This window comes from Eimeria tenella, genomic scaffold (assembly GCF_000499545.2).
Source record: "Eimeria tenella Houghton genomic scaffold, Eth_scaff34, whole genome shotgun sequence".
NCBI lineage: Eukaryota > Apicomplexa > Conoidasida > Eucoccidiorida > Eimeriidae > Eimeria > Eimeria tenella.
This window is the reverse complement of record NW_013543186.1, coordinates 155,012-169,745: the sequence shown is the minus strand read 5'-3', so window position 1 is coordinate 169,745 and position 14,734 is coordinate 155,012. Positions and strand designations below refer to the sequence as shown.

Below are 14,734 nucleotides of genomic sequence, written 5' to 3'. Positions count from 1 at the left end.
TTCAGGAGGACATTGAAGCTTTGAGAATAGGCCGTATTCTAATATTTATATATTAGAATACGGCCTATCTTCAACGCTTCACATATATGACGTTGTAAGGACATTTCTCTTGCTGCTACGTGCGAGCTGCCGTGACATTGATGCTCTTACTTGCCTACTACTGTACTTACGCTCAACACATGTGCTTAAAACCAACAGGTACGGATCCATACAGTATGTAAAAATACCAGTAGCGCACCGAACATGCACTGTGTGTGTCTCTTCTTCGTTGCTCAACACATTGCACGCCATACTTAAATAATCGTAGGATACTACCTTCGTGCAGCAGTGCGTCGGCAGCATCAGAAGCTGACTAGTAGCCAGGTCTTTGCATTCCTCCATGAAACAACGAAAAAGTGGAACCTTAGAAAGCACAGAAACTTCAGCTACGTCGTAGCCTTCGACAAGCGAAGTAACAGCGCTTGCGTCCCGCCTCCTAAATACCGTAGCAGCAATTTTGGAGAGGCAAATAACAGCAGTAAAGAGACGTCAGTTACAGCACTACAAGACAATGGGAATGTCTGTATAAGAGCGTGAGCTTTCCCCCTTCCCCTCCCATCAACATTTTACTTTCATAGGGCCAGCCCCTCAGCGTAAAGCGTAAAGTTGTACCCCGCAGCCATATTGTATGTCTGTTTCCAAACCCCAAGTCCGTGGCCTCTGTGATGTGACTCGACTTTGATTGCTGGTGTAGATGCAACGCACCGCCATCTTCACCCCTCTGTCGGCGCCGTGGAGTCCAACACTATCTCAGAGCCTGCTAAGCTTCGCTGGTTGCTTCAGCTTTGCTCGTCTGCCTCTTCTTCCCGATGATCTCTTGAGCAACAAAGAGGCTTCACCATAATTCTCATAATTATCGTTGGCTCGTGCCTCTGCACAAAATTTTTCAAAACCTTTTAGAAGGCGTCACGGGGCACCTAAGCTTTTGCTCGTTGAAATGTCGACAGAAGCAGGAGCTCAGGGGACTCTTCATCCGATATTACCACAGGAAGCACTGTATTGCAGCCTAATGCGCTTACCAGCGCCCTGCGGCTGCTGCTAAGGAAGTGCTGGTCGCTGTGGCCGTCAGCCGCAGCGCACAGTACAAGGTCTGCAAGTAAACGAGACCGTACGCTTGGTAAAATTGCTGCCGTTGCCGCTACTGAGTTTTCGTATTCTATGCCCACATCTGATAAACCAATGCCTTCACACCACACCGGCATGTAGAACCGCTGCTGCAGCTCGTGCTGCTGTTGCTGCAGCTGTTGCTCCTCCAGCTGAAGTGCCCGAAGCATCTTCCGCTCCTGGTGTTCCTGTTGGCACTGCATGCTCATGGGCGCCCCCGATTCAGCATTATACTGCTGTTCAAGGGCCCCTAGCCTTTGCGACATTTGCAGTACCTGGAGCTGCTGTCCCAGCTCAGCAGCAGCAGCAGTGCGGTTCACATGTTGTTGCTGCTGATCTTGCAGAAGTGGAAAGTAAAAATTGCGATTTTCCGAAACTATCGAGAGCAGTGCATCAGCAACTCGCTGAGTTTGCTGCTTTCGCGGAACAGCAGTAGCGAATGACTGGTCATCAGGCCTTCTGCAACTGCTGCCACTGGAAGCAGCAGCAGCAGCAGCTCCCTTCAGAAGCACTGCAAAGGCCTCGAGCGCAGTAAACTGCTGCAGTGGTAGTAGAGGCAGTCGGTACTCACTGCATCGTTGCAGCACCCAAACATGCGCAAAACATATACCCCGCTAAAAGAATAGCACGCCAAACAGCAAGCTGGTAGCAGCAGCACAGGCAGCAGTTCCAGCATAACGGTCAACCACAGCCTACCTTGTCCTCAGCTGCATTTGTTCCTGACGAAGGCAACGCAGGCACTCCGAAAGGGATGTCGCCAGAGGTGCAGCCAGCAGCAGCTCGGGGCTACATGCAAAAGGATCCTCCTTGTTCCTGTCCTCGATGCTACTGCTGCTGTCACACGGCCCGTCGGCATTTTGGAGCGGAATACCCACGCCTGCGAGATTCTCTCCCAAGAATGGACTATCAGACGTGCTGCTGCTACAGCTGCTGCTGCTGCGTTTACAGAGAGCCAAAGACTCAACAATTACAGGCACTACAAGGCCTGGTAGCAGCGCATGCTGCAGCCACTCAGCGACTGTGCAGTGGCGTCTGCTCTTTGTCTCAGCACCTTCTGCACCCTCAAAAAAATCATCCAAAGCAGACGCAGTAACAGCAGACGACGCAGCTGTAGCTGGAAGGGCAGCAGCAGCGGCACTGTGTACTGAAGAACGACGCGCTGCAGCAGCTTCCACAGCCATGCCAATGAAGCCTGCATAGCAGCAAAGTGAAAGGCAATAGCAGCCTAAGAGGCAAACTGCATGCTGCTGATCCATTCTCAGCCAGTCGTCGGCGTTGTTCGCGTTGTTAGAGGTTACAGGGAAGGCCACTGCTGCTGATCCTACAGCAGGACCAGCTTGAGCAGCTGCAGCTGCTGCAGCAAGCGAACGCTGCGGTGTACGTGCCAAGCGAAGCAGCGGCAAGGCAGCTCTGGTCCTCATCGGGTATTCGAGATAAAAAAAGCCAAAAATAGACAATAGCATCTGTAGCAGGAACTGAACGCCACGCAAAACCCGCTTCCTGCAACAAAAGAAGCAACGGTCGCAAGCGCAGATTTGACTATGCCATGTTGGTTGGTGAATTTGATTCAACGGAGCACAACCATGGAATGCGAGATTTTGTGAAAAGCAAAATTGTCCCTCGACAAGATGGAGCACTGTAGGAACAACAACGGAAGCACGGAAGGCAATCTTTTTGTAACCGCGGAAATAACGTCATGTGCCTACTCTTCAACGTGCTGCTGGAGCCTCTCTGCTTCAGTGAAAGGAGCCGCCGTGTTTAGAGCCGGAAGCAGCTCTGCTGCGCACTCCCACAACAGCTCCGACACGCGGCCAGCGATCGCCAGCACGTCCTGCAAAGGCAGCAGCAGAAACAAGTGCACTTCGTGCAGTGGGTTGTGCAAGGAGTCGGTAGCGTTATCCCGTCTAGCAATGACCGCTACATTACTCGAGGCTGCATTAGGTCCGGTATTTGCCGCTGCCAGGAAGAGCAGCATCAGGTCCTGCACGGCCTCTGGCCACTGTTGGAGTCGCCGCAGCTTCGACTCACAGCCGGAAAACTGTTGCACATCCATGCAACAAATGCGTCCAGGCGGTCATCAGAGGCGCCACCCCAGGAAGCGCTGCGTCGCCACAAGACCTCACCCACCAGCACGGCCTACACCAACGGCACCAACAGAAATCGAACAGAAAGCAGAAAGGGTTGCAGTTAAAATAATAACTGTGGTCCAAATAGTACAGACCGACTTCCTGGTAAAGCCACAACCACAGTGCCTAGCTGATTCATCTGTCGTGAAGAGGGCTACTACTGCTGCAGCTTCTGCTTTAGCCCTTCTTGACGCATCTTTTGCACTGTAATTGGCGCCTTCGGTACTACTTCAGCAGCCTGTGTAGTTGCTAGAGCACCTATGATGATGCAGTATTGAGTAGAATTCACAGGGGAGTGGTGAATGTACTAGCCGTACTCGTCGATGGGGAGAGAGCTGCTGTGTAAAGCGCGCAATGCAGTAATCGAGCGGACCACGGCTGTCCAAAGCGTCAAAGACATACTGCCTGTAATAACGACAACAAGAATAACTGTCGCAAAGATGCACCGAAGGTGGATGCAACAACAGCATCCAGATAGGGCACAAAAAACGGGGGGAAACAGAGAGTACCAGCCTCCGCTCCCCTTTTTGTATTCCCTTGTGCGCTGCTGCTGCTGCACCAATGTAAACAAGACCCCAGCACTAGCTATATATGAGCAGCGCCCGCAGGTTTTGCCCAGTTCTAGCTGGACACAAAGCACTTGGACAGCAGCAGTTACCAGCACCAGCAAGGCCAGTTGCCTTCCATACCCAATAATCTCATCGCACAATTCCGAATCTACGGAGAAGAGACTATGGCGCTGCAGAACCACAGCGTTCGCAACAGCACAATGCTGTGGACGCTGCGGCAGCAGCTGCTGCCTCTGCGACTGTTGTTGGCCGATCTCGCGAAGGGCGCAAAGCAACAGTGCAGCAAACCGCTGTACCTCCGGGTTCGTTCCGGTAGAGCTGCCGACACACAGCACAACAACGCAACAATAGACCACTCAATGCTGCACTAGCACCTCTCCTATGTTAATTAGCACATCAAAAGGCCGCGTCCGAACTTCAGTGAAGCAGCAGGGTAAACTTGGACGGCGACTTTTCAGCTGCTGGCTCACTTCAATACAAAGTTACCGTCGCCAGATTTAGAACAGCAGACTGTTGCGCCGTTGCTGACAAGCTGCTGGAGCTGCTGCAGCAGCTCCAGCGTGTGTGATCCTTCTTCATGTGCATTATTTGTCGCATTTGCCGCATGTACCTCTCCTGTTGAAGCAGTGTTAGTTGCTCTAGTCTGATGACCATCAAGGGCCGCAACTGGCATTTCCATGTACGCAGATATTAGTTGTATCTGTAGCTGCCGGAAGGAATCCCGCTGTTCTGTTGCGATGCGCAGCTTGCCGCTTTTGCTGCTGCACAGCGAGTCAGAGAGTAGTGACAAATTCTGGACCAAACAACAACGCACAATCAGAACTAGTTGTTTCTGCTTAACCGGAGTCGTGGCCGTTTGGGCTGGCAAACAAACATAACAGAGGGAAGACAAACAAAGTAAGCGACAGTTGCTACTGTCACACGAAACGCTGCGGAAGAGCAGCGTAATAGCTCACCTGTAGGATGCGAGATACGAGCGCTGCGACAGTTCTATCTAAAGCTGCAGCCTCTGGAAGTCCAGTTGCCCTTGAGGTTGCTGCCTCAGCTGCCGATGTTGCAGGCGGCATCGCGTTCTTGACGCCGTGCAAGAGAGCGTCAGCCTGGTCGCCTCTTGCTGCGGTAACCGCAGCAGAAAAACGAGGAAGTAGCTGCAAAACGTCACAGCTCCCTATCCAACAGCTGCCGAGCTGTTGCTGCAGTGTTCGTGGGCACTGCTCCTGTTGCTTCGGCTGCAACATATCGCAGTGCTTTCTGTGCGAGAAAAGCGAATGAGCTTTGTAGAGTGATCCAGCTGCGGCAGCAGCTCCTGCAGCGGGTGCTGCTGAAACAGCAGCAACTTCTCCACGGTAGAGGCCGTGGGGTTGTTGTCGCCTCAGCATCTGCACTAGAGTTCCTGCTAGTTCTTCCTGCGGACCCACAGCAACACGACCAGCGCGCATCCCAGTGAATGCTGTACTATAAGCAACGCCATGACGAGAAGCAGAAATGCGAACAGTAATAGCAACAAGCGCAGCCCTTACATGCATAGCGTGACAAACAGCAAACATCGCATCTCCCCAATTCTCTGCAAGAGTCAGAAGGGTCTCCAGATCCCCCAAGATAAATCCATACACTCCAGCTTCTTCCTGACTCATACAGTAATGACTTCCGCATAGGCCAAATTGGCCGTTGGAGCTGTTGGTGCTGCGTCTACTCATGCCGCCTTCAGATGTGTTTGTCCAGAAGCTACTGCTACCCAGATTCTCGGTGCTGCTGTGGAGGATAAGGCTGCACGCATACTCTAGCAGCCCGCGCTGAGTCTTTCCCTCTCCTTGTCTCCCAAGGTCAGATGCGTCAGCTCCAGTGAACAAGGCTGTACTGCTGCTGCTGACGTCAGTAACCGCTGTGTCCTGCGTTTCAATACCCAAAGCAGTCTCAAGATATTCATCTAAAGCAGCCCGTTTTCTGCAGCAGCTGCTGCTCTCCTCCAGTAGATCCTTCACCGTACGTCCACATGGCCACAATGCACTCTGAAACAGCAGAAAAAACAGCAGTAGCCTGGCAAAGAAGACATCCAACCAGCAGCAATCGTAGCGGCGGCAGCCATACGAGGCCAGTGAGAGAAGACCAAAAGCACTGGTCGGCAAAGCAACGGAGAACAAGGGTTACAGTGAGACTGCACAGCCAACAGAAAGCATTTCAAAGCAACAGCAACACTGAAGCGAGCGACATAATGCACGAAAGCCGCAGCAACCACAGTAACAGACTCGTAGTATCCACGAGGCATTGGATAGGAACTCGATTTCCTCAGGGTTGAAAAGGCCGCCAGCGCCAGGTAGACAGAAATCCTCAGTGCCATGCGTCTCTAGCCAAGCCTCTCCGCCTGAACCACCGACAACAAGGTCAGAAAATTCCACAGCGCGCGTTACAACACAGGAAAACAGCCGCTGCAGGCCAGGAACAGCAACACGAACCAGAGTGGCTAAAGACGGCCGCAACAAAAAGCACAAAAAGAGGAGCACACCCCTTAAGACGTGCACAAGCCACGACGCCCCTTTGGCTGCTGCCAGCGCCTCTGCTGTTTTTATTTGGCCCGCTCGAAGCCGTCTCCAGATGGACATGAAGAGACAGCTCGTTGCCCTCCGGTCAGCAGCAGCAACGGAGGGGCACGCTACAGCAGCAGCAGCACGAGCATTTTTGCCTTTTGAAGCAACTGATTCTCCCGATAATACTAATTGACGCTGGATCTGCTGAGGGTCTTGCGTGGGAAGGGCGTAGGGCCAATCCATGTGATAAAACGTCTTTTGTGCTGTGGAGCGCCCGCAGGTAGCTGCAGCACAGAACAAGAACAAGTGTAATACTAGCTAGCGGCGCCCACGACAAAAGCTACGGACGCGTGTTCATTGTTAAAGAGCTAACTACTGCGGAATGGTGGAGCCGACACACAGAGCTGCTGCTGAAAATCTGCAGCACTGAGAGCGAAGTCCCCGCGGCCAAGAGCAGCTGCTGCATCCCGCAGCTGTTCCTGTTGTTGTAGCCACAACCGAACCGCCAGGAGGCATCTCAGAGAACGATACTTAGAAAACATTAACAGAAACGCCTGAGAGACATTTGACAGTAGCCCATAGCACAGATTATCCCCTGGACTGCCCCGTTGCTGCTGTTGCTATTTCTGCTGTTTATCCTGCATAAGTATTTGCTTCAATGCCTTACTTGGCCTTCAGAAATGATAGATTTGTCGGTCAGGTCCTCCCGCAGACTATGAATAGCGCTGGCATCTGTTGCTACTACAGCATCTGGTGAGGGGAACACCTGCATAATCTGGTGTTGCAGCTTGTACCCTAAGGCATCAACCTGCAGCAACATCTTGAAGAGCGATAGCGTGCTTTGCATTTCCTGGCGCAACATTTGCTGCTGGTCATTGCGGCAACAGCAACCCGATATGTGTCTCCGTTCTGGTGCTGTCGGCAGCTGCTGGGGGCTTCCATTGCAGCAGGCGCAAGACAAATCTAACCCTTTCGAGCAGCGATCCACCGACCGAAGAAGAGAAACAAACGGATCTGCCGGTAGTGCAGCCCCGTTTGGAGCTGCGGCAACACCTGTGTTAGATGTAGCAACACGTGCAGGAGGCGGTGCTCGGGAAAAAGCTGGGGTTTCCTTCATTTTCCGCCCGTGGTCGTAGCAAAGAGTCCGTCTACTGCTGCATCAGTACTTGCTGCTGCTAGTAGGAGGCACCCCCCTCCTTGTAAGAGTGCATAAAATGGGGAGGTTCTTGGAGTTGAAGCCCTCCAAAGATGGGCCGGAGTCCAAACCCCAAACGATAAACCGCAAAGCATCAGCGCTGCCCCACGTCCATGCTATCAGACCCCCTAAAGTCACAATGCAAAGGGCTGTTCAGGGTGTAGGGCTGAGCAATCAAGTCGTGAGAGCGCGCCGAGTAGGTCGAATGTGAGAAAGCGGGTGGACTACGGGAACAAGATTCGTCCCCTTTCCACCCCCTTTGTAAAGATCTTAAAATCAGAATAGAAGTAAAATTTAGGGGTTTAGAAACTGAGAAGAGAACGAAACTCCCGAGAAACCCTCTGGACAAGACAAGTTTGCCCAGTGTATCATTTTGACAATGGTGATAAAGTGCACCAGTGAAGCAAATACCTCCTTGGAGTCCCTTAATCTTGAAAACCTTTGATGCTTAGAGAGTTTGGGAGAAAACACTATTAGACTTGGCTGCACAACTTCGCAGTGCATTATCAGAGGCCCTCTGTGGGGGGCCCCGTGAAGGGGCCTTTGAAGCCTGCCCAACAACTTTAGAGGAGGGGCGCCAAGGAGAAGGTGTGTCTACTTGTTTTATTTTCGTTTCTTTTACATACTACACGTTTGCATGCCAGCGCAGAGCATATATATGCTCTTCCATTGTGGCGCTCCCCCACAGTGGAGACCTAAGTAGTTAAAGGGCCAACTTTGAGAAGCACAGTGCGAGACTTTTCGGAAACGTGAATGAGTAGCATCTGAGGGAGACGAGAAAGCTGTACTTCGAAAGCATGAAAAAAGTCGGGTTCCTCGTCGCCAAACTGTAGGCAGAGGATATAGCACGATAAATTTGGAGGGAAGAAAGCACCGCAATTGCCGATTATTTGCGCAGTAGCAGCAACCACAGAAAAAACGCGCCTAGCTACACTACGCCTCAATTGGAAGATACAGCCAGTTGTCTCGAACAGTACCCTGACAGTACCGGACGGTTGGTTCCTGCTAGTGAGGTTACTATTTATTATGTCGATCAGCTATTGGTCTGATCACCACTCAGACTGACCTCAAGATACTCACGGGAACTGTTTAAGCTACCATGAGGTGACGGCTTCAGGGCTCTTACAGCGCAAACAGCATGTAGTATTTGGACTTAACCCAATGCCAGGACCTCACTCAACACAGCACTTCCACACCCTCTATCGCTTTATGACCTGTAGGGTTCCAGCCACCCGCACTCCACCAGCAAATTCAAAGCCTCAGCAGAAAAGAGATGCCTTGACACCAAGCTTTAGATATATGGGGAGAACAAGACGCTTGTTGACTGCATATTCCAGATGCCATGACTAGCACGGACAAAAGTCTGTGTGGCAACGGATCCACAGAATGAGAGCTAAAAACGCACAAAACCCATGACGATCTTCCTAATAGACCTTCTGGGAGCCTTCATGTGCGGGACACTGACTTCGGTGCCTTATTCACGTACAGACCCAGTAAGAAAATCCCGTTAAATCGTAATTTGCTACAGGCACAACATCCACACAAGCTAGTCCATCCGATACTTAAACTACTACAAAACGTCCCACGAAGTATGCACGTGTGTACGCTTGCGATCCGTCTACCCATGCATGGCGCGAGTGACCCCCACGAGCACGCGAACACGGCTGGAAAGAAACGGAGGAAAACAAAAGTCCATGCAGCACTCCGCAAAAAGACAGCTGAAAACACACAACACCCATGAAGACTCCCTTCTTGGGCAATACAGGGAGTAATGATGCTGGCATGCCGCCTTCTAATGGTGGGACCTAACGGCTGCGGAACCGCCTAACTGCTGGCAGCCGTTCTGAGCTGCGACGCCTTTGAGAAACCGGGACCTGCTATTTGTGTCCTGCCTGTTAGGGGCCTCGCTTTCTTTGTCTGATGAGTTGCTGCATGCTGCGAAGCCGCTTATCCCGGAAGATCCACCTGAAGCACGCGGCAGTGACAGCAGATCAACCACTGGATCAACTTGCACAAACACCTAAAAAAGTACTGTGAGCTTCCGGAACGCGGGGAACCGGGGTGACCCTCGAAAGGTGCGCTCACCGGATTGGAGTTGAGTGCATAGAAAACGCGCCTCTAACAGAATAATCAATATACCGTTTGTAAGCTTCACTGAAGAACTCCGATTTATTGCAGAATACAACAATTGTAGGCGGCTGGCAATTCACCTAACGCAGACCCCTTTGACGCAGCAATGACGAAATCAAAATCAGAGGCAAAAGGGGCACTGATGGAAGCACACATGCATTCGATATGCGCGAAGGATACGGCATAAATCATGACAAAACTTTACAGCTCGTGTATCCTGCAGTTGGGATAGGAGCCTAGAGAGGGCAGTATGCATATGTAGGTAGCTCGACTCATTCTAGAAGCATTGCTACTTTTGGCTTATACAGATATTAAAGGCATTTTTCAAATGCATCCACGCTTGCTTATTGATCACCCCAGGGCAAGTTGTGTGCAGTTACCTGCTGCGCTAAATATATCTTCCCTCGCTTGCCATCTCTCGTCACGGGTGGCGGAAATAAACCCACAGCGTCCCGCACCACAAAATTTAATAGTGCGGTCGTTAGTCGCCTACGGTGCTGCAGAGAATGAATGAAAGTAAAAGCCGAGGAGCAGGATCTCCAAGAGTAGTGTCAGCAACAGCGGCCGTTGCTGTTTCTGTAGGCACTGGTGTGGACGAAGCTGCAAAGTGCTTTTCCAGCTGACTACTGCCAAATGAAACGTGCATCTACTAACAGGTGAAACTAGAAAAAGGCATGCCCAGCCAAGTGTCTATAGAGGCTGCCTGGCTTCACAGTTCAGGCCAGTCTGTACGTCTGGTGTCTGCGGTTTCTACCATGTCTATCTGAATGTCAACCCTGAGAAACGAATTCTAATATATCCACCTCTATCCTTAAACCGCGAATGACGAAATTAAGCCTAAAAAACTAAAGGCGGGCACCTGATTCACTGCAGCATCAACGGCCGTCCAAATCTTGGCGACACCTTCCCCTGTCTCCGCTGAAACGAATAAGACCTCTGACCAGTAGAGGGGGAAGAGCACCTTGCGCACATATGCGACAGCCTGTGGGAAAACCCCCAAGCCCGCAGAGCCCCAAAGTCCCAGCCAACGAAACTGTATATAGATTGATAAAGTGAAGGGGAAGGCAATGGTGATGACATTAACAGCAGCGAACATGGATGCAAGGACGTAAGACACAAACGAGCCAGGATCAAGCTACGGAACATAGCCGTTGGAGGGGCCCTTGCCAGAGAGCTAAGGTGGCATCACCCCACCGTACCTCATTGTGTTTAAAGTCAGTCGTCTGAAGTGCGATATCCCACTTATTGAGAACAACAACAACACCACGCCCAAATGCTTCCAACATTTTTGCAAGATTTACGTCTTGGTGCGTCAACCCCGCCAGAGCGTCCACAACCAACAAGCAGACATCCGCCCGCTGGGCCGCCTAAACATGGAGCACAATCATATGCTTCGGCAGAGCAGAAACAAGTGCAGCAACAAAAGCAAAAGTAGCAGCTACACGGCCCATCGCAGTAACAACAAAAGGTCATAGGGCTGCTGCCCTCGCAGCTACCTAGCCACCTCAAAAACCACCCACATGGCCTCCAACATGCAAATAGAAAAGGGACTGCTAAACGCTCACAGTTTTTGCGCGGGCAACCATATGTGCATCCATATTCACAGTTTTCCGGATCCCGCTCGCCCGCCGGATACCGGCAGTGTCTACCACGCAGTAAAGTCGGTTCCCTTCAGACAACAAACGATGCGCATGCGCAGTAGCACTCCTGTCAGTCTTTGATATCAAAAATTTGAGCGCGTGTAAGCCTTCCAACACCTGTGCCACCGCAGCCAGCCAATGCTAGCGATGCAGATGCCTATCCTCTCTGAGCGATTTACACACACGGTGAGATTTTCAGCCTTACCACGGGAGACAAATTCGTCAACTGCGTCGCGAGTGGTGCCAGGGATAGGGCTCACAATACTGCGCTGATAATTGACGAGGCGATTTAGCAGACGGGACTTGCCCGCATTCGGCCTACATTCGTCCAAACGCTTAAACTCCAAATTCTTAATCGCCAATCCTGCGGCCAGGAATTCGTTCTGGAGGTGTGCTTGCAGCAGACACCAGAAACTTCTACTGCTAGACTGTGTGCTCGTCCGAAGGCAAAAGAGACAATCTAACTGTACCTCCCGATAAGGGCGACTCGTACATGGTCTCTCAAGCCATCCTGCAGGCTGCCTTCACTTGGGCGAAGAGATGTGCGGCTGGGAGCTTTTTCATGACATTTCATCGCCTCCACGCACCTGAACTCAAAGTGCTAGCTCAGACTCGATTTAAGCCTTTGGCTACACTTGAAAAGGCAAACTACACCTGAGACTGGCTTGCTGTCGAAGACGCAAGCACAGACCGCGTCAGAAACAGTAACAGCAACTCCATCCGAGACGACAGTAAACGCAGCAACGTCAACTGCACATCCGAGAAACCCAAAAAGAGCCTTGAAATGCCGTACCTGTCCAGAAGCTCACTCACACCAGAGCCAGTTGCTGCGCTGCATGGCATTGGCACCCCCAGGCCAAGTCTCCAGAAGGCCTGCAAAAGACGGAAGGTTCACAGAGCCCCACGAGTACACCTTAATTACGTAGGAAGCAAAGACAGCCAGTACAGCAAGAAAAAAATAAGATTGCAGGCGCCAAGGTTACGGAAAGCAGCAGTCGTCGGGAGCGCCTTGATGCTCACTGAAGCAAAGGGCGGCTGCCCTTTCTCCAGTTATTCAGAGCTTGCTTATCTTTCTCAACACCCTCTGTCCTATGCGTTCATTACTGAAGAAACAAACGCCTGTGCGTCTTCGACGCCCTTTGAAGCAAGCCTACCTGCGCCTCGGCTACGGCGGTCTTGGGGTTCTCGCATTTGTTTACACAGAGGACAACGGGAGCCTTCAGGTGTCTTGACAATTCCGCCAAATACTCATCGTCTTCCTGCACTCCGGCCTGCAAGAAATATCGAACTCTGTGTGGCCGTATCTCCTTTCGGCTGCTGTACAATGCGTGAGACCATAGCAAGTAGTAACAGCAGCAGGACACTTTTCAAAGTGGTTTCTGCTGCCTCTGTGGCAGATTCTTGCGCGCCCGTGCACTTGCACACACTTCTACGAATTTCCATGCCTTTGCCTGTACACAGCTGTAAATAAGTTAAGCCCCTGTTTCGTCTCAAAATGCACAAATTGATGTCGTGGGTCGTGTTTTCCTCCCTCCCATTTGTTTCACAGAAGTGGTGTGCGTCCTACCCTTCCGTCCACCACGAGAATTACGCAGGCCGCTTGCTGTATGGCGAAGGAGACTTGATCCCTGAGCTGCGGACCAATAAAGATAAAGACGAAGCAAACAGACACACAAAATACACAACACGTGCACACAATGGGTGCAAAAATGTACGGTGACAAGTCCAAACTCATAATGCACCCATTCGCGCGTATATAAGTGAAGCAGTGTCAGCCCAGGTAACCTTACCTCGGCAGCAAACGGCCCCAATGATTCATCTTCCATCACGATTCCTCCCGTATCTGCCACCTCAAATTCTGTTCCTCTCCACTCAATCAAAGACAACAGACAATCTCGGGTCGTGCCAGCGGCTGAGCTTACTAGGGCACCTCCCCGAAAGCCTCCTGTAAGGTCCCCAAAACAAATGCGATTAAACAGGGCGCTTTTCCCCACGTTAGGCCGACCCAGGAGACATACTCGATGGCAGCGCCGTGGTGATGCACCTGGAGGAGTGGACATTGCAGTAGCAGGCGTGCACGCAACAACGATGAAAGACGAGATGCTAACTACAGCTATGGAGAATAATGTGCGCGGCAACACAGCTGCCAATTTTCCGTGGGGATTTGGGGTGGATGGCGCCAAGTGTAGGTGAATGAGTTGAGGACTCAGTGGGGAGCGCATCTCACAGGGCCACAATTGGGCGGAGCCAGGAGCAAAAAAGAAACAAAAGCAGTGCGAAGGAAGGGTAGCCAAGGGGAATGGCTGACCTGTAGTGTGGTTAAAGGCTGTTGTTTCATCTGCCTCATCAGACAGCGAAGCAAACGCACGCATGCCACCTCCCGTCGAAAATGCCGGCAGTTGGCAAAAGCTTGTCGATGCTGCCGGCCTGGTAGCAGTAGCCGCTTCTCGGGGCATGCTTGCCGTCAACGGGCTTAGAAAAGTTGCTTTACTCGCATTTGGTGAAAGATCCCTTTTCAGCCATCCAAGCCTCTGCAAGCGTCTGAAGGAGTACGGCTTCCTTAGGGCCACAACGTCGCCCCGTTGATGTAGCAACGGAGAGCAGTGTGTGCGTGCCAGCGGAAGCAGAAGTAACAGGAGGCGCGACAGAAGTAAAACACGGTTTGCGGCCCTCCTTGTTCCCGATGCTTCCACTATACAGTGTCTGCTCACAGCCGCTGCGCTCCCTTGCCCATCAACTACAACTGGTAACGGGAATTGTTGTGTTAGCCCAAAGGGCCTTTGCTTTGCACCGAGGGGATCCTCCATCTCTAGCGCAGTTCAAACCCCTTGGGGAGCCTGTGTGGAGTCCAGGACTACCCGTTGGGGTTTGGTCAAAAAGTAACGCAGCTTTGTCATGGGAGATGGCAGGCAGAGCACAATCGAAGTGCTTCTACCACGAAATCACATGAATCATTCGAAAATTATAAAACGGGACGTGGGTGCAAGGGCAGATCAAAGCAGCTCCGGGCCGAGGATTGAACAGGCCCTCTTGCTCAAAAAGGTACGTTTCAGAAAGAAGCGTTTTGTAGACTCTCTGATTCGCTCAGGCAAAGAGTGGCTAGTTAGGTTTACTGTTTTATTTTCCTCTAGCTGAGCCTTCACTATACAAGCAAACAGGGTCATAAGGGCACCATATTGGACCTGTGGCATACGTGCTAGTGTTCGCATGTGGGGCCCCTCCTCAGTGCCGCGTGTTCTATACAGTTGAGTTTTTTCTCGTTTCTGCTTGTTTTTCATTTCGTGTGAGATTCATATCTGAGAGTAAAGGAGACGTATGCTCAAGGAATTGCCGAAGGCGCTCTGGTGTTTGTGCCCTGTGCTGTCCTTGCGTGTCTCCTGTGGTCCGTAGCTACTCCTTTTGTTTT

General features: G+C 51.5%; 2 protein-coding genes across 2 annotated transcripts; both read right to left on the bottom strand.

Annotated features, from left to right (window-relative positions):
* Positions 1-818: 818 nt before the first annotated feature.
* On the bottom strand, positions 819-7,480 carry ETH_00019010 (uncharacterized protein; the record flags this gene model as incomplete). The annotated part of the gene is made up of 14 exons (XM_013376386.1): positions 819-911; positions 1,059-1,713; positions 1,840-2,643; positions 2,850-2,974; positions 3,172-3,279; positions 3,587-3,674; positions 3,959-4,156; positions 4,309-4,631; positions 4,795-5,244; positions 5,359-5,847; positions 6,085-6,200; positions 6,342-6,647; positions 6,764-6,917; positions 7,031-7,480. The coding sequence occupies 14 exons, from the start codon at positions 7,478-7,480 to the stop codon at positions 819-821; spliced, it is 4,359 nt and encodes a 1,452-aa protein (XP_013231840.1).
* A 1,696-nt stretch (positions 7,481-9,176) lies between these two features.
* ETH_00019005 (GTP-binding protein EngA, putative) lies at positions 9,177-14,135 on the bottom strand (the record flags this gene model as incomplete). The annotated part of the gene is made up of 12 exons (XM_013376385.1): positions 9,177-9,276; positions 9,644-9,756; positions 10,548-10,670; positions 10,888-11,055; positions 11,254-11,357; positions 11,534-11,646; positions 11,799-11,915; positions 12,122-12,201; positions 12,483-12,599; positions 12,896-12,961; positions 13,119-13,372; positions 13,637-14,135. 12 exons carry the CDS (start codon positions 14,133-14,135, stop codon positions 9,177-9,179), a joined length of 1,854 nt encoding a protein of 617 aa, XP_013231839.1.
* Positions 14,136-14,734: the final 599 nt, after the last annotated feature.